The sequence below is a fragment of the Chionomys nivalis genome, chromosome X (assembly GCF_950005125.1).
Source record: "Chionomys nivalis chromosome X, mChiNiv1.1, whole genome shotgun sequence".
In the NCBI taxonomy this organism is placed as follows: domain Eukaryota; kingdom Metazoa; phylum Chordata; class Mammalia; order Rodentia; family Cricetidae; genus Chionomys; species Chionomys nivalis.
The window spans coordinates 126,087,895-126,110,182 of record NC_080112.1 but is presented as its reverse complement, the minus strand read 5'-3'; the positions used below and the strand labels follow the sequence as shown (position 1 = coordinate 126,110,182).

Genomic DNA, 22,288 nt, shown 5'->3' with positions numbered 1-22,288 from the left:
GCATACTCTATAACTTCAGAATTCATCAGAAAGAAGGAAGAAATTGAGGTTCATGGGGATTGGGAAGTCACTGAGACACTGAGATAATCCCCTACAATGAATGACAGTGGAGAATTTTACCTTGGGCTGGAGCCATAATGACTAGACATTGGTTATATGGGCAAATATTCAGGTGAGTTAGAAGAAGGGAGAGGACCATGTGGAATTTCAGTTCATCTTGCTTCTGCTCTTCCAGTGAAGTCAGATGCAGTTTTATTTAGGAGTAAAGATGGAGAGGAGGTCTTAGAAGTCTCAGAGAGAGAAAGAAAAATGGAAGAAATGGGATCTCTAATGGACCAGCAATAATGCTGGATTTCAGAGAAGTTGAAGATCCATATGCAATTAGTAGCTGGAAATTTAGAATGTGAAATAAACTTCCTGACATTTAAACATTGTTAAAATAAATATGCTTCATTTTTTATTTAAATCCCTTAGCTCTAGTTAATCAAAGTCTCCAATTAATTTTAGAATGGAGTTTAATGAAAGGAGAAAGGTCCATAACTAATTTAAAATGTGTGCATAATCTGCAGTATGATGGCACTCAAAAGATGCCTGCATCTTAAACCTATGATTAGCATAGTATCCCACAGGACAGGAAGAATCTTGCAAATGTGGTACAGTATCATCCTTGAGATAAGGTAATTCTCTGACCTTGTCTGAAAGGGCCCAGACTAATCACACAAAAAATTGTAAGTGAAGAAAATTTCCCAGTCATAGTTAGGAAGGAAAAGATTGTGGAAGAAAGGTCAGAGAAGTGAAATGCTATTGGCTTTGAAGATGAAACAAAGGATCCATAATTAAAGGGACATATGTGGCCCTGGGAGATGAAAAAGTCATTGGAATAGATACTCTCCTGAAATGCCCCAAATGACTAAGTCCTTCCGACACCTTGATTTTAGCTCACAGAAATCCATTTCAGATTTTCACCTCCAGCATTGCAAAGCAATAAATTGGAGTTGTTTATTTCTAAGTTTGGGGTCATTTGTTACAGCAGTGTTAGAAAACCAAAATATTATCCAAGGGAATCATTAAAATAAGGGACAATGGGGTTTAAGTGAATATGAATGGAAGTTAGGGTGTTTGCTGTGGTCAGTAATATCAATATTCAGAAGTCTGAGGTAGGAAAATTGTGAGTTCAAGGCCAGCTTGGGTTAACTAGCAAGCTCCTGAATCAAAATAGGGGAATAGCAAACATTTTTTGTTGAAATAAATAATCAATAATATAAACATGCCAACTATTCCATGAATAATCTATAAACAGAATGTGATTTCAAATAGTAGCACCAATGTTAATTTTGGAACTTTCAAAAAATTGGTCTGATGATAATTGAAGTCTCTAATTGTATAAATACAATCAGGGAGATCTAATCAACCTAACAGATTATCCTTGCTCATTTGTTAAAGTTTGCCATGAAATTCAAGCAATTAAAAACACACTACAACTGATGCACAAAAAGTGGTAAGTAGGAGATAACAGTTAAAATGAATCAAAACATGTATGAAATTCTATTATATGACAAGCATGTATTATTTTTATTATTAGGGGGAACTTATAGAATGTTGTTATTTTGAGGCAATGAGACAATCACTGAAGAAATAAAGTTGGATTGTGACCAGAATGAGTTGATGTAAAAGAAAGATTTGAATATAAAAAATGAAAATATAAATGGATAAGAAAACATTAGGGAATGTCATTATATTATAAAGGGGCCACTCAGAAAACACAGAGAGGAATAAAACCCATAACATAAAAATCGGAGGGCTGGGGAGATGGTTCAGTAGGTGAAGCGTTTTCCTCAAAAGCATGAAAACCTGGATTTGACTCCTACTACCCATATAAAAGTCAGGCATAATGTCGAGGAGGCATGAACAAGAAGACTCTAGAAGTTTTCTAGTCAGTCAATCTAGGCAAATATGAACTCCATTTTCAGAAAGAGACTTTGTATTTAAAAAGTAAAATAAGGATGAGAGTGGTTGAGAAAGACGCTCAAGGCTGACCTCTAACCTCCACATACAAGCATACACATGTGCATGCAGACTTGCACATGCATTCTACTCTTAAAAATAGAATCATTTGTGTGCCAAATAAATACATACAGTTTTCATCACACATTTGCTGAATTAGATGTTAACTGATAACTTAAAAAGAAGAAAAAAATCTAGATAAAACGCAAATAAATTACATGCAGCTCACAGAAAAATGCAATAAATATAAAAGAATTAAAAGGCACCATTATGTTTATTGGAGACGTACAAGCTCAATGGTAAGATTTTTTTCTCAAACTGTAACAGACCCAAAAAGTTGAATACTGTATTTCATAGGTAATTGGATGTTTTTCATATACTGTTGATAGGGGTGTAAAATATTGAATTCTATTTGACATTCCAATTTGAAAGGGCACATCAATTCTTCTGACAACATTGGTTGTATCTAATATACTCAATGAATTAGCTAAGCAAGGCTAACAGCTTGATGATGCCTTCCAAAAAAAAATGTCTTTTTTTGCTCAAGCATCATTCAAGGGAGATTTGTCAAAGAAACAAGAAAAGTTGATTCTGCTCCATGCAGCTACACAGTTGCAGGCTTCTTGCATCCTGTGGCCTGTCCCTTCCTTATATTTACTGATCTGGTAGAGATTAAAAATACTAAATAACCAATGAACATTTTCATAAGCTTTATAAAAATGAGATTGCAGCTTCTAAACATAATATTTAAGATGCAGCAGCTTTAAAAAAAAGCCTAGAGAACATAAATCTTTAGTGGCTTTCATCAGAGTTTCCAGCAGTAGTAATATTTATCAGGTTTTTCTCTATCAGACATAGAGGGATTGCCACTATAGAAGCAACCAGGAATGATTTCTGATTGTTCAGATTACTACAGTTGTGGGGTCTCTTTAATCAGACTAACGAGTCTATAAATAACACAGATTTCACTACCAGAATCAGGAAGCATATACGGAAAGATTTTAAATACCATGTAGTATGTTACGTTTAATGAATATTTGATAGCTTCTTAGTAGCAGTGGTCAAAGCAGGAGCTGGCAAGTGAACTAGAGTGGATCCAGCCTAAGTCACAGCTCAGGTTTGTAAACTAAATTATATTGGAAAATAGACATGTTCATTCATTTGCATAGCATGCATGACTGCTTTTACTTCACATCACAGCTGAGCGGTTATGATAAAAACTAGAGAGGTGGCTCAGTGGTTTAGAATGCTTACTGCTTTTTCAGACTACCTGAATTCAGATTCTAGTACCTATGTCAGGTAGCTCACAACTACCTATATCCAACTCTGGGGGATCTGACCACTGCTCTAGCCTCTGTGGGTACACACACACAATTGGCAGATTCTCACAATATACTTGTATTTGTGACATTTGTGTGGCTTGGTCTTCTTGTGGGACTCCTAACTGCGGAAGCAGAAGCTGCCTTTGAATCTTTTGCTGACTTTTGGAAATCTATTCCTTGTATTAGTTTGCCTTTTCCAGTCTTAATACAAGGGGAGGTGCTTAGTCTTACTGAAACTTGATAGTCCATGTTTTGCTGATATCTTTGGGAGGCCTGCCCTTTCCTGAATTGAAATGGAGGAGGAGGAGTGGATGGGGGGTAGACGGGAGGTGGTAAGGAGGAACTGGGAGGAGAGGATGGAGGGAAAACTATGACCAGGATGAAAAATAATTAATTAATTAAAAAATAAAACCAAACTTTAAGAAAAGCCCAATAAAATAAAACTAAAATAGCAGAGTTGATAAATATGATTGAAATATATAATGTTCTTGTGTGGAAATAGCAAAATGAAACCCCTTATTTTGTACAAGTAATCTATACTATTATCAAACAAAACCATATCTTATGTGCAGTAATAATGGCTATTTGAGCCTTTATAGGAGAAAAAAATGTTGATGCTTAGTTGAAGGTAAAATGAAAGGAACTAGGTGATTTTTTTTCCACAATCAATATTGGATATTACCGTAGGTGGGGTGGCTTAACCTCATTGTATTTAAGTTTTTAAAGAGAAATCCTTTCATAAGAAATAAATTGCATATTCATTTTCTTAAATTAATTTGCTTAATTTGTAATTTTTATTTCCTTTTATTCTTGTTTCAGTTAATATCTGGTATAAGAATTGAGAAAGATTTTGCTTATGAGTTTTAAAAATGGTATTAAATAGTTAATGGTTTAAGAATCTGAAGACAATAGTCTAATAAAGAGTGTTCCAATTTTTTTTAAAAAGCACCGAAACACCTCAAAATGGCTCAATTATCTGGCCACCTTATAAAGCATATCCTTGTCGTTATCCTTTACAAAACCCAATTTAACAACTCAATGAAACAACAAAAATGTGTGTTCTTGGTATGCCAAGAATATCGTGGCTGCTTTCAGTTTGTGACTTATATGTTGATTTAGAAAGTTAGAGTAACATGGTAGATAAGAGAAGCAAAGTTCTGTCAGTAGTTCTCAAGTTATGGGTTGTGCCCTCTTTAGGGGGTCTAACAATCATTTCACAGGAGTTACTTAAGCCCATCAGAGAACACAGACATTTATACTACAACTCATAGCAGTCGCATAATTACAGTCAAGAAATAGCATCAAAAATAATTTTATGGTTGGAAGTCACTGCAACATGAGGAAATATATTAAAGAGTCACAGCATTAGGAAGGTTGAGAACCAGTGGCTTAGCCTGTCATGTAGTAATGTGGATAGCAAAGGTCTCCTGCTCTTTGCTGGAAACATCCAGGTGTGATGTGTTCAATCTCCCTGTAGAAATTTCTGGTGTGCATAAAAACCAACCTGTATCATGGACCAGAATCCACAATCTACAAAAAAAAAAAAAAAAAAAAATTCCAAAGGAATCAGCACTACCAAATTTGTATGACTTCTAAGCTTGGAAGTCCTCAAAGAGGGTTTCTGCTGCAAGGAGTTTTGGAACTAAGGGTGCCTTCTTTGTGTCCACCATCCTTTCTGTGGTCCTCCCACAGAAGCTCATTACTTCTCATGGGACTGGACTATATATCATTTCCCTTTGAATCTAGAACACCAGTAAGTCTGTGAGAAGTGAGTGACCGTGTGCATTCTCTTCTTTAAAGTTAAGCTTATCCCTTTACTCTTCCCTACCCTTGCAAAAAAACATCCATCACCCTTCTTTCTTCTTCCCCAATATCTTCAGGAATGGGTTTGAAGTTACCTTAATGATTTCCTGTAGCTTCGCCCTGTACTCATTTTCCAACTTTAATTGATGGTCTCATGGGTTAATGTGAGGTTTAAATGTAGTAACAACCATAATGAGTTGAAAGCATCTAGTGGCATCTCATACATTCTCCATAAAAGCTATCCATCTCCATCAGCATAATTATCATTGTCAACATTGCTCTATCACTTTGTCATGCATCTACCCTCAACCCTATATCTCACCTTAATTATAGTCATGAGCCTATGTTTGCTTTCTTTAATTCAGGATTTCTACACTGTTCTATCACACCTAAAACCACCAGAGTAATCATCAACCATGAAGCTTCTACTTTAATGGGAAAAAAAAAAAACAGTATCAAAGTTTCCTGGTGCCTACTTATCTCACTGTTGAAATGGCTTATAATACTATTTAATATAAAAGAAGAAACCCATTTAGATAACAGTCTATTATGATGATGATGAACCAAAGATTTAAGTTTATGTTCTTGGAACAGAAAGTTTTTAACATTTGTCTACAATCTACATTGAGTAATAAATATACTTTATATCTCATCCTGGGAAACACATGAACCAAACAGTGTTCTCTCTATCACAGATAAGCTTAAATACTTAATTCTTATAGAGTTCTCTAATATCCACTTCTCTTTAATTGTGTGTCTCTTCCTAAAGTACATTTTCCTGGTTCAATGTAGATTTATGCCCTACAGTTTGACCATCACACATTTGTAGAAAGTAAATAGAAGGGAGAACAGTGAATCAGGAGGAAAATAAGAAAAATATCAATATGAATAACTTTCAATTGTTCTTTGCTGTGATTCTAGGGGACTTGGTAAACCAAAAGAAACATTTTATTTCTGTAGTGCTAGGTAAATGAAGCTAGGGCTAGAACCATGCCCTCAGTGGGAGCGATACCTGGGAGACTTTCTATATGTCTTCCCACTCTCTTTAGTAGTAACAAACTTGGTACATAGCCCAAGAGAGATAGATATGTAACCCACTGAAGATAAAGCGAGAAAATATGGAAATTCATAGAATAAATGAAGCATAAAACTAGCCTGCTTTTAAGTTACTTATAAAGTAAACGAAGAGTTCTTATTTAAGCCATTTTATTGAAATTCCATAATTTTTATTTAAGTGCACTTTAGCAATAGATAATCCAGATTCTACCCTAAGGTGTGTTTTTCTAATTTTAGGCCTAGCAGACATGTTATGTAATGCCCAGTATATATATGAAAAGGTATTTTCAGAAGTGTTGGTTCTGTATATATTTGGTTTGAAGTATGCATATATGTGTGTGTATGTGTGTATGTATGCATGTATGTGTGTATGTATCTTAAGATAGAGAGGGTAAAGGATATCTTTCCCTGTGGGCTTTACCTATCACCTGTGGACAGCATAGAAAACAAAAGAAAGAAGTGAAGTAGTATAGAAAACTCTCTGGGGGGTGGATTACTCCCACAGATTGTCCCTAGCTGTTTAAGGTATGTTCCTAACCTTAGGTGTAGTTTCATATGTCTATATGGCTAACCATATCCAAAGCTATGCTTGTCCTCTAAGTGTCCCAGGTCATTAAACAGAGAAAAGGCAACTCTATAAAGTATATTAAAATATTAACTCTGATCAAATTGCCTTTAGAAGCCCTTTTAGAAAGAAGCTGACTCTTCTGTCTACTCCACTAAAGGCCAAGAATGACAGGTAGTTTCTTGAAGGTGTTTTTGTAACTTTCCTCTTGGATGCTTTTCATAAGAGCTGGAGACCTTTGTCATGTCATATATAGTTCTCAAGTTCGTGCTTCTGTATGACTCAGTACCAGTAATGAGCAGGTGCCTGATTTTTTAAGCCACATGCTTTGTTCTTTAGTATTCACAGATAGTCTTTCATGTTCTGAGACAATATCTTTTCCCAACCAAGGTCTTGTCTCTACTGGTCACAATAACACACATCTATATATGTGTGCTGGAGCATCACCCACCATTGGACAAAGTCTTGACATCTTGAACAAAGTTCTCATCACTGAAGTTTCTAAAATATTCTGGCATCTTTCAAAGATTCTAAGGCTGCCTTGTTCTCTACATTGTGATCACTGCCTACAGTAAACTTGATAATTGCAAACAATGCTCCATCCTTGAAATATGATCAAGATTTTCCGTACTTATGTGGAGTTCATGGGTAAAATAAAATTAAATAAGTATCTATTAAAACTAATTGCTGTTTCTTTAACTATTTAAACATTTTAAAACATTTGAGATCAAAGTCTCAAGATTATTTAATTTTTTTTACTTAGTATTTACAAGATGTTTACAAAGAGAAAGCTCTGGAAGAATAAGTTTAAAAACTTGTTGTTTAAGAGTAGCAAATTATAGCTCACGAGCCACCAGCTCAATGCTTGTTTGTATAAATAAAGTTTTATTATTAAAACCCAGACATGTCCATTCATTCCTTTACTGTCTGTGACTTCATTGTAAGGCTACAATGATGGAGTTAAGTAGGTTCAACAGGAACTGGGTGACTCACAGAGTTAAAAATATGTTTACTGTTTTGACCTTAATAGGAAAATCTTGACAACCCTTGATTTAAATTGTTACTATTAACTTGATATAGTAATTCATAGCTACTATCTGTGTAGTTCAACTCTACTATTCTGTTCAGTTTAACTTCTTCATTATTTGAATTTAATTTTGTAATTGGGTGGTTTTGAATGGTGAGAACTTTATATTCTCAGATTTTAGTGCTTATACATGTGAATAGATTTTTTTTCCAAAATGAGATAGTCACTTCTTTAGTAGAACTAAATACAAAAGTAATGTTTTATGAATTTCTTAAACAACTAATGTCACCATATACTCATATATATGTAAGTAGTGTGCCACATATTTGTAGACATATAAATAATGTGTTGAATAGATGATTTTAATAAAAAGATAATCTCCAGTATGGATTAATTATAATTTTATTAGTACTATCTGATTTTATGACTGGCAAGATAGAAACATTTATCTGAAAAGGATTGCTTATTTATAGATTTAGATTTATTGGCAATCTGCCCTCCCTCCTACCTACTATGTCAAATACACACGGATTCAAAACATCTGTGTAAGTAGACCTGGCATGACATGTCTGATGGGCCTAGAAGTAGAAACTCATAAAACTCCCACTATTAAGATCTCCCACTATTAAGATTCGTTATTTACAAGTTACAAAAGCTCAATTAGAAATCGTTTAAAGTAGTATCTAACTTCATGAAGAGTCCAGGGATAAGCTACTTCCACGTTTTGAGTGGCTTTCTATCTTTGCTGTTATCAGTGGGGCCCCTTGCTGCTTAGCTGACTTTCTTCATCATCTTGGAATGGCTGCATTGTTATGCTTATAGGAGCATCAAGTGATCAGGAAGGGTACTGACTTCCCAGGGAGTGGTTTTGTAAGAAGGGAGAAGCATTTCCGCTGTTGCCCCCTAGTAGACGTCTCTCCCTTCTTACGCCCAAGAACTGAAATACCTTCAGGTTCCTAACTGGGTACTGGTAATCAGGACTATATCGTAGGGATTAGCTTGAATTTATAGAGTGTTTTGCCAAGGCTGGAGTGAAGAATCATCCCAGGAGGCATGAAGTAACAAAATCGGGCAAGGATGAATTAGAGAGAGTGGAAGAAAGAAGGTAAACATGGATTTGGTATTGATATCATCTAGCTCTGCATCCAGGTGATGGGGAAGAAAATGGTCTAAATTTTTATACAACTGTGTCATCTTTCCAGTTACTCTATCTAAGAGAGTTATTTTTATGGGAGTAACAGGCAGAAATTCTTAGGAGTTGCCAAGATTTAAAGTTCATGGCTTATGGATATCTGATTGGCTTGTCCATTATAAAACAAAAGCAAAGTAGGAGGAATTAGTCTCTTACATAGGTCAAAAAAAAATCACACTCCAAATAGGCACAACTCTCAAGACTCCATTTTATTATTGTGAACTACGGGCTTTGGCTTTGACACAAATAATGGTGAAATTCTATAACTTGGGCTCTTTTTTTTTCTTTTAAAAAAAAAAAAGAAACATAGGGTCTCATATAACCCAGGTTTGTCTCCCTCCCTATATAACCAAGGATGACTTTGAACTTCTGATCTTCCTCTATTTACTTCCCAAGTACTAGAATTGTAGGCCTGTGTCAACACCTCTGGTTTTCTACTAGCTGGAGATCAAACCCAGGGCTTCATGAATCCTAGTCACCAACTGAGCTGCATCCCCAGTCCCTACCCCTGGATTTTCTTCTCTTGAGTTAACAATTCAAGATGTCTTTGTAGATGAGTGCGATATTTTTAACTTGTGGTCTCCTTCCTACTCCCCTTCTTTTAAAGTCCAGGAAAGAAATAAAGCCAAAAGAAATGATTTGATAAAACCTTTTTTTTTTGGTTTGATGTTTAGAAACTTCTCTATCTGAAAACTAAGTCTCTACTTAGACTAAGTTAGTAAGTATCCTTTTCTCTGTGAGGGTAATGCGATAAAGTATGCAAATTGAGAAGCAGCAAAGAATAGCTTAGCTCCCAGCTTTGGAAAAGACAGTAGTATGCCTTCTCCTTTTGGATATGTGCATATGATGTTTTGGGTTTACAAAAAACAAAAAACAAAACAAAACAAAAAAAAAACCTCATAAAATTTAAATGTGAAAAAAATGATAGTGAGAAAAAGGTCCTTCTAGGGTATAATTTGATCATGACCACTTGTTGAAGCAAGGAGTAATTACAAAGAATGCCTAGTTAAGGAAAAACCATAGCTGGGCTATTAAGCTGACATTCAACCCCTAAGAGCAGCTTTCCTACCTCACATTTTGACCAAATGAGGAGACGTGCTTAATAACTCAAATTTCTTAACGATTTTGTAAAATAGGAAAACACTTGCTTTGAGATCCAAGAATCCGCGGGAGTTATTTGTCCTTCTTGAATATCATAAAGAAAAATTTTAGAACTAATTGTCCTAGCAAAATAGTTCACACAAAACAGAAAAGGATTTCTTTTCTTAGTATTTAATTGAGCTAGAAGCATGGTGACCTCCAACAGTTCAGTCTCATTACAGCAGTAAGAAACTCACGGAACGTTCTTATTTTGTGACCACAGATTTGTTAACTTTACCGCTACTTCAGCATGTAAACTATGGAGGTCAGTACATTTCACAAGTGCTTGGGGGAGCCTGCACTCTAAAAAGAGGCATCTCTATTGCTTAAGAATATCATAAAATACTCCCTTCTCCAGGGAAATAGAGACACTTTGAAAACAGATTCCGAAAATCTGAGTCCACATGGTACTATAAGGATGAAGAAACAAAGCCTAATTCAGTAGAATTTGTGCCAAGAGAAATGACACCATACCCATATTCCAACATGCCTTCTTCTGTTTAAATTATAATTGATATTCTGAAGATAGGATGATAGAGAAAGATATGTCTTGTGAAATAGTATTTCTTGATGATACCATACCTGGGCACATACAAACATGCCCAATTTTCAGACAATGTTGAATACATGGTGGGGCTATGTTGGACTTAAATGTTTTTTTTTTCATATTTTTAGTGTGGGCTGTTTTTCTTTTCCAGTATTTTTATATTCACTCTCCAGAACTCTGGTTGCCACTGAAGGAGCTACACTACACTCTGGAATCTGTTATATTGTCATGTTTGTTCACCAATACAAGGCTTATCCAATAAAGCAGGGGTTTTCAAACTATGGGTCACAACCTTTTGGGTGGGGGTCAAATGACCCTTTCAAAAAGGTTGTCTAAGACCATCCTGTAAATCAGATATTTATATTATGATTCACAATAGTAGCAAATTGCCGTTATGAAGCAGCAATGAAAATAATTTTGAAGTTGGAAGTCACCGCAACATGAGGAAATGAATTAAAGGGTTTAGCAGTAGGAAGGCTGAGAACCACTGAAATAAGGGTTATATTACTAAAATGAAAACATTCAGAGAGTAGGAGAACCAGAAAAAAAAAAAAAGGATTTCCTAAGCCCTTTAGTCACCATGTGATTTATTGAGGAAAACACCACCAACATTGAAAGGGTCCTGAAAAGAGTAACTTTATCCCCTGAGGATGGGAGTAAACACTAGCCTTTGCAGGCATACTTGGGGTCATCCTTCACTCTTCCGTCATAACACCTAGTTAAAGGTTCACAAAGGCATTTCCTTGTTTGGTTTTAGTCAGCTTTTCCCAGATCTATCTCTCTCACTAAACTCTTGAATCCCTCAGAAGAACAGATAGTGTCTGTTCATCGAAGTTTAAAGCTCAGCATTCAGCCTCTCCAACAGTGTGTGACTAATCACTGTTGAGTGGACAGATGGATGAATGGGTGGGTGACTAAAAGGATGAATGATGAATCCGCTGCCTAGAGAAAAGATGATATGCAAACATATAAGTATTATGCCGTAAATAAGATTCCCAAGCCATTAAGACTAATTATGTGCTAGGATCAACCCGTAGAAAACAAAAACTTTTATGTTAAAATGGAAAAGACACCTCTACGTTAGCTCTTTTCCTAAATATCTAGGCATCACCCTAAGCCATTTCTTGGACCACAACATTGCCAGTGGTCCCATGAATTTCCATTTCATGGGCAGCTGATTCCCCTTTGCTGCCAGAGATGTTCTCCTTCTGTTTCTTTGGAAGGGCTTTAAATACAGAGAGGGCAACTTAAAGTACGAGGCGCAGTTCGGAATTCATTCCAATGTCTCATTTTTCAATTTTGGCTGCCCTGCTCCTATCAGCACCTATCTGTTTTCCAGGGTGGACTTACCAGGAAAATGTAACTTACATGGATAACGTTTATCATTGGAAAGTAGCAGATGTTGAGCATGGATACAATGAATGGTTCCCTGGGACCACTAATAATATAATTACTTCTTTAACAACACTGCTGTTGCACACTGTAAATAAAATACAGCTTTTAGTCTTTGCCTCTCCTTTGTTTTGAAAGGTCTACACCATGAGGAAAAGAAACCATGGATTTTCAAGTTAGTAAGGAATAAAACAGTATTAAACAATTATTTTGAGACAGATCTTACTGCATAGACCAGGCTGGCCTCAGACTCACAAAGCTCTACCTGCCTCTACCTCCCAAGTTCTGCATGACCACACCCAGCCTGTGTTAAATATATTTGAAAATATCATATTTTATATAACTCACTTGAATTGTACTTACACAAATCCATATATACATAAATATATGTGTTTTATATGTATATATAAGGCAATAATTTGGTTAGCAGTATAGATGTAAGATGATTACAAATATTTCTGTAGAAATTGGAGTTCAAAGAAACATGTGAAAAAGATAACATTTGTATGTTTAGTCAGCCACCTATGAAACCATGACTAGAACCATAAAAATAAAACAGACTGTGACTCTTAGCTGGCCACTCCCTTTTTAGCAAGTATGTTTCACCAAAATAGAAGCCACAATGAATGTTTTGTGTCAGCTTGGACACGTGTTTTTCTTCAGATGAGGGAGATGGCAATAGCAGATTATTTCCATAGTTTCAACCAGGTCAGGAACTATGGCTTTGTGAGTCATCTCCCTTCTTGCCACAAATTTGAGTTCCCAATTCTGTAAAACACCTCAAGAAGCAGACCAGACCTCCATTTTCTCACACTTAAGAAATAAAGTTGCAACCTTTACTCAAAGACCTTACGCAAAACAGTTGGTATCTGAGAGAAAGGCTTTTAAAGGCCATTTTAATTTTTTGAATAATTTTTGACATATTGAAAAGTTACAAAATGAGACAGCATTTTATTTTGAGCCTCTGCCTGTTTCCCCCAATAATATAACAATTTTGATATATTGCCATCAACAAGATGATAGGCTTGATTAATATTTGTATCAGTTTTCTGCTAGCATCCGTGACACTGCATTACATTGAGTTGGGCATCTTTTCTTTGTTTTAAATAAACAACTTTTCTCAGTCCACATAGCCTCTGTAAATAGCATTATGTGGTTTTGAAAAAAGCACTACGGTATCTTTCCTGGGAGCTGAGTGGCATACCACCGCATCTTTCCACATAAGTAAAGAAGAAAATCCTTCCAGAGGGAAATTAGAAGGCTATTTACTCCAGGGACTTGTTTTAATCCTAAAACCTATAGTCTTTAAGCATTTGGTATAAAGATCACTAACTATAGGCAGATTCTCATTTCTTTATAAGTGGAAGGGAAATGCTCTTCTTTCTTAAATTCAACCCAATAGTTAAAGTATTAATAATTTGTAAATATTTTGATATGGTTCTGTTTAAAACAGAAGTAGAGACTGGGTGCCATTTGTTTGGGAGAACATGGTTTCCCTTATATTGCCTGTGTATATTGCTGTGCTCTCTACATAGAATTATTAAGAAAGCAGTGGTCCTCAACCACAGAAATTGTGTTTCCTGTGGTCACGCCCAGAAACATCATTGGTACCTACAACAGAATATGAGTGGATGGTCTGGCAGCTAGTAATAAAGGCAGGGAATGTAACCTATAATACACAGAACAGTTAAACAATAAAACATTAAACAACAAAAAAATTAAACAACAATAAAAAATTACCTGGCTACATATGTCACTAGTGCCCAGACTGAGAACCCATGGCAAAGACTATGTGTAGTTTCTAAAGGGTCACTTCTTACTTTACCACCCACAAGTCTCTTTTTATATTTTTCCTCACTTTTTCCACTAAGTTCTCCACATTGCCTATGACTTCCTTTGGTTTACTTTCTCTAAGAGTATATTTTTTTTTTCTGGTTCAACTAAATGGTGATACAGCTATGGCTGTGAAACAAGGGAGGTAGTGCCAAAATCATCCTGCCAAATTTTTCTCAGCAGAAATTGTTCTAAAGGACTGAACAAGTTAGAACCTCCCTTTCAGGCTCGAATGGGTTTGAAAATTTCAGTGCCTGCCAAATACTACAAATGAGTGTAATAGCTCAGGGTCTGGTGCTATGCTGGCTTGAGGTGGGTATGAGGAATATTAGTCATAGAGCTTTTATGCCTTTGTTGAGAGGCTAAAACTCCAGATCTGTGTGGGAAATAACCCAGATTTTACAGCAGTTCTCAGCTGTCAAAGATCATTGTACGTTGGTGTCCAGGTGAACAGTAGTGGACTGTATGTGGCTTTTTTGTGCCCACTGAGCTATCTTCTTGACTGTATCTGTGATAGAACCAAAGGAGACATTTGGCCCTGGCAGCAGGTGCCTACTAATATTTTCTTTGCCTTCATTTTATCATTGTGTGTATGTATCCCCTTCTCTTGTGTTAGTCAGTTTTCATCACTCTTACCAAATACCCAAAAGGGGGCCAGAGAGACTGCTCCACATTTCAGAGCACCCAGATTCAGTTCCCGCACTGATGTGAAAGCCTTGTTAGCCAATTATCTTTAAGAGGTGGATCCAAGTTAAGGTGTGGCTTTCTGGGACAGGGAATAAAACAGGTGCACAGCCCAGGTGCTTTTCTCTCTCTCTCTCTCTCTCTCTCTCTCTCTCTCTCTGAATCCCATGGGGGCACAGCTGAGCTTGGATTTCTCGTTCCTGTTTCATGAATTTTCCCCTTATAATAAATAATAATATAATTGTTTTATACTTTAGCCAGTCTGGTTATTTCCTGAATCAAGCTAATTTTTACAGTTGGCGCCCCATGTTGAGGGCCATTCTGTTGACTGGGGTTCCTGTCCTGCCAGGTTCCCGCAGTCATTAAGTCCCAATGAAATCACACAGAGGTCTACATTAATTATAAACTGATTGGCCTAGTATCTCAGGCTTCTTATTAACTCTCATAACATATATTAGCCCATAATTCTTGTCTGTGTTAGCCAAGTGGTTTGGTACCTTTTTCAGTGAGGCAATCACATCTTGTGTCCTCTGTGTCTGGGTCACAACTGTAGACTGAAACTTCTCTCTTTCCAGAATTCTCATTGCCCCACCTCTACTTCCTGCCTGGTCACCCCACCTATGCTTCCTGCCTGGCTACTGGCCAATCAGTGCTTTATTAAAAATAATACAAATGACAGGATAAAAGACCATTGTCCCACAGCACCACACTCTCATAATGCCTCACAACTATATGTAATTACAGTTCCAAAGGATCAGATACCTTCTGCAGTCATCATGCATGTACACAGTACATATACATATATTCAAGGAAAACACTAATATATATGAAAGAGAAAAAAAGAAATATTTTTTTAAATACTAAAAAAAAAAATTTAAGAGGCACACAATTTTAGAGATTTCCACCTGTGGATTGACCTTAATGATGTTAGGCCTATCTAATATCAACGTATGATGAGGCAGACCATCATTGTAGGGAGCATGTAGTAGACAAAGTGCTTGCATCATATCAAGCAGAGAGGTGGAAATGAAGGTATGTCTTAGCTTGTTCAATAATTGATAAACAATGGGAGTTTATACGGAACTGGTAAGGAGGTAAGTTTAAGATCAAACGCCACATCTAGTGAGGGTCTTCATGTTTCATAGTGTGGTGGAAGGTATTATAGAGAAAGAAAGAGAAAGAATAGCTTCAAGGCATTTCTAATTGGCATTAATCCATCCACAAGGGTACATGCATGATTTCAGGTCCTTTCATTAAGCCTACACTTTCTCACACTGTTGTAATCAGAACTAAGTTTCCAACACATGCTTTATTATTATTATTATTATTATTATTATTATTATTATTATTATCATTATTATTAAGTTTTTCCAGACAGCATTTCTCTGTAGCTTTGGAGCCTGTCCTGGAACTAGCTCTTGTAGACCAGGCTGGGCTTGAACTCACAGAGATCTGCCTGCCTCTGCCTCCCAAGTGCTGGGATTAAAGGCATATGCCACCACTGCCCAGCCCAACACATGCTTTTGTGGAAACACCCAATGAAGCCTCAACAGGATTTAAGAGAAGTAAAACCTCGCAATTATACATATCTATAAAAATGTTTTTCCAGTGTGATAGAATCAGTGGCAGGGCTATACTTCTGGTGTGTTTGCTATCTTAAAGACAGCAGTTACATAGAGGGGGAACTTGGGCAACATGTTCCCATCAAAGGTTTCTTGGAATGAGTCTTTCAGGTTTGATTTCCATGCACCTTCCTTTCACCAGGTATTGTGAAAGAAAGTCATCATTAATATTTTCAGAGATGAACTAAATGAAGCTGAAAATTAACAAAAAAAAAAGATGTAAGGAAGAAAGTTCTTGTCTATTTACCATTTCTGAATATTTGTGGTCTCGTCTTTCCACCTCTACTCTGTGCATAGATCAACGAATAATCAATACTTATTGAGCATGTGCTGTCCTCTAAGTACATGGTATCTATAACCTTATTTAATCCAGGCAACAGTTCTTACCATCAAGACTATATATGTCTCCTATTTTATAGGTAAGGCAACTGAGGTTTTAAGAGATTAAGGAACTTATCTGTGGGAAGTGGTAAATTCAAAACCTGTGTTACAGAACTCTCTAATGTCAAAGCTAGTACTCTCCATATCTGCCTAGGTGGTAGGGGAAAAAATAAAGTGCCTATCTGAAAGATGAGCCTGTGAGAGCAGACATATGTCTTGACATGCCCGAGGTAATAGAAAGTTAGAGAAGTAGGGGGAGTACACAATAATCTTAACCTTTAGCCAGTCATGAAGACTAGCACAAGTCATCATTGATATGACACTAAAATTCATGTTTTGTAATATAATCTAATATGCATTATGATGCAATCCACAGAAAATCTATTCATCTTACAGTTTACAGAACTGAGAATCAAAAAGTTAAAGCACAAACCTCTCTAAATCAGAGAACTGATAGGTGGTGAGGCTTGGATTCAAAGTCAAATTTTTACATTTTCCATGTAAGGCTTATCTTGAGGAATATGCTTTAGAGCAGAACACATATACCCATAATGAGACAGGAAGACAACCATCCAGAAGGATTGTGTGCATGTGGATAGAACAGTGGGAGAGGAGAATGTTTGAAAGCAAAGTATAATGAAATATATGTATAAACCATCATAGTAAAATCCATTAGTCTATATACTAACCAAAATAATACAAAAAATTAAAATAGACAAAAAACTTGTGGCTTCTCATGATGAACTCAGCGATAGAACATTTGGTTGGCATATGCAAGGTTCTGGGTTCCATCCCTAGCACCAGAGAAAAATCTCTTAGGCTTTAATGATGTATTGTTTAGTTATTCTGTTCAGTCAAATACATAAATTAAGGAATTAGAGGATTTTTTAGAAGGGAATGTTATTACTGACCAAACACATTTGGTGATATGAACTAGCAATAAAGAAAGCATTACAAAGTAAAAGCACCATCAATTCTATTTGGAGAAGAGATTAGAATCTTGCGTAGTTAGTGAGTTTTATCATCTGTGTATATATAATAAGTTACAACAGTCCCTAGTAGCTAGATTGACTCTTAGATTTTAAGATATGAACACACTAGGGATGAAAGAGATTAATGGCTCTTGGCCACTGTACAATTGATTTACACGGTTTTCTCATTTTACAAATCTCATGACTCCAAAGGTAGAAAATCCTACTATTTTCATTTTGTGGGGGAAAAAAGTGGTTTTGGCAGGATTTTGGAAGGGAAGCGGTATTAAATGTGCCTGTTAACTATATTGGGGTTTTCCTGCACTTCTAAGACTTCATGGCAGAGGAGGAGCTGGGAACAACTGTAGCCCCTAGAGTATCCCAGGAATGCTCATTTCATCCAAAGGTTTTACTCTGTCATTTCCTGCTATCAGAGTCTTGTTTTGTAAATTTTATTTTGTGGTATTGCCTTTTTACAACATGTTTTAGTATATCCTGTGAGACAATTCTTAATCCACTTTTTAAACAGTTTCCTTGGGTATGAAAAATTTTTTTTTCTGTTTGAACCCAGTGTGGCATCCTGTTCTACACCCCCTACACATTAAGCTGAATAATCCCAAAGCATGTTGTGGCAATGATAAATGCCAGTATTTTATGATGACATCCCAGGAATTTGATTGGAGCTGCTGACTGATATGAGTGTTATGTTTACTATTTGGTGATTTAAGCAGAATACTAAGTCCATTTGTTAGAAGTATTAGATGCAAAAGGGAATATTCTCCACTTTTAGTGACACATCCAATACAACTCCCACATCCACCAGTGGATGAAAACTTAAATTATGGGACAGTCATTGTGTAGAATGACATGCAAGCCACAGGAAGAAAGAAGATCTGAATTTATGGATTTCTACTAGGTTCCACATTAAGCATTTTATATTCACTGTTTCATTTAATTCCTATGACAAAACCATGTCATTCTCACTATTTATGCAAGACCACTGAGTCTTAACCAAAGCACTGCAGGTTGTAAATGGTATCGTAATAGTAAGGCCTGAATTCTGTGAGCTGCCAAATCCATTTCCCTTTCCAGTTACATTACAGTAGCTTATAAATGTCAAAGCTATATGTGTGTATAGTTGATTCTGTCATGGAGATTTTGTTCAAGATGAATGGTGACTTATATAACCACATAAAATGAGAAAAGCCTTATGTAATAGCAAAACAAACACATCTGGATGTCAAAATTGAATTACATACGAATGAGGGCTGTTTCTAGCTCTTCCCATGATTCAAAGAACATTTCAGAGCGCATTTTAAGGCTGGTTTCATGTGCTACAAGGTGAGGATTTTTCTAGTATTCACAGAGCTATTTCTCTGTTTACACCATTGAGTTCTATGAGTCAATACAGAAGTCAACTGCAATCATTTGTTTTTAATATGAAAATCATTGGTGTACTTAATTTTTACTACTTCTTATTCTTTTAATATTTACAGATGGACAAAAGAGAAAGAAATCATTGAGAAAGAAACTGGATTCCCTAGGGAAAGAGAAGAACAAAGACAAAGGTAAAGGGCCAAATAACTAAAACCAATGTATCTTGTGGGGAGCATGCTAGTTTGATTGGGTAGAGATTTTTAATTACATCAGTTTACAGGGTTGGGTTCTATTATGTAAACCGAATTTCTGTAATGGAATGTCATTGAGAGCTGATGTAGGTCTACTTTTCTGTGTTTTAGTATCCTTAGGCTGAACTGATAAGTTCAGCTGGTTTGAGCAGTGGGCGACTATAGCCAATGTTGTGGTTCCAATTATTCTATCCAATCAGCTATGTCTAAAGACGACCCAGGTTGAGTAGCCATGGACAGCATGCCTAATACTAACCAGCTGTTTGGCAAATGGAGACAATTAAGCAGGACTAATTAAGTGAAAAAGAGTTTAGATTCATCTACTATGACTACAGAAAAGAAACAATCTTCATCTCATGGCTTACTGAAGATAGGTCATCCTCAGCAAGTTTTTTAGATCACAGAATGCTTGGTTTGGGTCCCATATGTTTTTGGCAATTACTGGCTTTCATCATACTGACTTGTGTCTATTTCTATGGCTATTTAGGGAAATGACACTTAAGTCAGTCTTTCAGAGACATTTGTGGTCAATTTGAATTTGTATTCTTTAGTTGTAAGGGTCACCTGGACCCCATTAACACAGTGTAATTCTTTATGACTTGTTATTGAATTATATGAACTGATTGTTGAATGGTGTGATTGAGTGAATGTATGTTCATTTTATGTACCACGATGAATGAGATTTGAATGAGGAAAGACACATGTCTCATTTTGGAGTTCTCATATGTCTAGTGACTGCATTTATGCTTGCAGTGGAAAAGAATGACTTTTAAAATAAATGCATTGTGAATTGTACTGAACAAGCCTTATTCCAACACTGACAGCAGTTTACATACACATAGCTTCAAGTGTGCTTTAAGCTTCATGACATTTGGACATAAGGAATGGAAACCACTGTTTTACTTCCCTTCCAGTGGTGTTTGTATTCCTTGGTGCTAGTAGCAATGTAGACTGGAAAATTTTTGTGGCATATGCTGTAATTCACAGTGTGAGATGTTTAGCAGCATCCTTGGCCTCTTCTAGGTGACAGTAGCACTGTCTCTAGTTTAGCAGCATCTTTGGCCTCTGCTAGGTGACAGTAGCACTGCCTCTAGTTTAACAGCATTCTTGGTCTAGCTAAGTGTCAGTAGCACTGTCTCTAGTTTAGCAGCATCCTTAGCCCCTGCTAAATGCTAGCAGCATTGCCTCTAGGCAGACCATGCTCAGCCTTCTAAATGTATACCTTTAGCTGGGCAAAAAAGAGATAAAAGTGTTAGGAATCCATACCTCTAGCTGCAAGAAAGAATTATGACTGTAATATTTAAATAACCTGAGGCCGAAAGGCTGTGGAATGTAACTCAAGGGTAAAATAACTTGTCCAGAATACACAAGATCAATCGTTCTGTGCCCAGCATCCCCCCCAAATACAAACCAAAGAACACCTAATGGGCGATCTTCACTGCAATGAATCTGAGTATTGTTAGGCAAAAATATCTCAGGCATGAACTGTTGTTGTTGTTTACAAATAAAAACTCTCACTATATACATTCTAACATGAGAACTGAGATCATATTCACCAGGATACTCAGTAGGATATGAACAACTTCAGCAGAATTTGTGGCTAGAATAATGAAGACCAAGGGTGGGCTAGCTGCATATCCACTGTCTGATAAATTTTATTATACATATGTAACTGATGTTTTATTACCCTTAATTTTTGTGTTTTATCTCTGACAATTTCATGAATATGTATTATAGTATATTATATTGTCATCATGTATTTTACTATATTGTATATAGTTATAGCATATTGTATTGTGATCATATCCACTCCCTCTCACCTCCTCTGATCTCTTCCAGCTAATCCTTTTCTCTTTCTAACTTGTCCCCTTTCTACTTTCCTCAATGTCCCCTTGACTTTAGAGGGGGCAAAATTGATGAGTCATTTAAGGTTGGGCTCTTACTTACACCAGTCCCGCAGTTATCCATGGGAGATCTATCCAAGGACTTTTCACAGATGACTCAAATTTTGACTAATAGTAAATCTATGTACAGTATACTTCCCTTTGTATCCATGCAAACATATGGTAAAATATAATTTATAAATTAGGCAAAATAGAAGCCTAACCAAAATAATTGACAATAAGACAACTATTATAATATACTGTAATAAAAACCTTTTAAAACATATGACTTTCTTATTTGGTAATTTTCCACTTAATTTTACTACAGTTTTCTCTGAGTAACTGAACACTTAAAAATGAAGACAACTATACGAGTAGTTACTGCTTCAAATTGCTTTACTCTAGGATTTGAAACACAATAAAGATGTTAGGCTATTCTTTAGAAAGTACCCATTCAGGGTACTAGAATGAATTTTTATTTTTTGGCATGGGAAAATTAATGTTTGTATTTTCTAAAACTGGTGTGGGGGATGCGGGGTGGATGGGTGGGTGTGTGTGTATGTACTCATCTGCGCATACACTCATATTGTATATAAAGAAATCAGAAAGAAAGAAAGAAAGAAAGAAAGAAAGAAAGAAAGAGAGAAAGAAAGAAAGAACACGAGTTAATAGGGAAATAAGAGTCAGCAAGTAAGAAACTAATTAGTGTCCCCTGGGACATAGAAATGGTTCAGACCAACTTATGCTAATGTATACCCAGTAAAAGCTTGACAGTAGGCCGGGCAGTGGTGGCGCATGCCTTTAATCCCAGCACTCGGGAGGCAGAGGCAGGTGGATCTCTGTGAGTTTGAGGTCAACCTGGTCTACAAGAGCTAGTTCCAGGACAGGCACCAAAGCTACAGAGAAACCCTGTCTCAAAAAACCAAAAAAAAAAAAAAAAAAAAAAAAAATGCTTGACAGTATTCAGTATTGACATAACAGAAGATGAGTGGAGAAATGAAGTAAGGACTTGATGATTCCAATGAAAAGGCAGACCATCCATCAATCTAAGGAGAGAAGTACCAAGCTTCACTGTATAAGCTTGTTCTGCATGAATTCGCTTTAGTGGGTAAAAATCAAGGCAGTCTAGGCTTAACTGAAGAGTTACTTCTTGACATCTCTTCAAAACATAAAGCCTTGTCCATTTAAACACAGGGAGCCATTACAAGGCTATCTTGGGAACCGGAACTTGGGGATGG

The 22,288-nt window shown here is 36.3% G+C and overlaps 1 protein-coding gene across 4 annotated transcripts in view; it reads left to right on the top strand.

The window, feature by feature from the left end:
* The window catches only part of Arhgap6 (Rho GTPase activating protein 6), a 514,638-nt gene that overhangs the window by 426,038 nt on the left and 66,312 nt on the right, over positions 1-22,288 (top strand). For all 4 annotated transcript variants that reach the window (XM_057760293.1, XM_057760294.1, XM_057760296.1 and 1 more), the window contains exon 3: positions 19,036-19,107. In XM_057760293.1, coding sequence (XP_057616276.1) covers positions 19,036-19,107 — 72 coding nt within the window. The remainder of the gene's footprint in view (positions 1-19,035; positions 19,108-22,288) is intronic.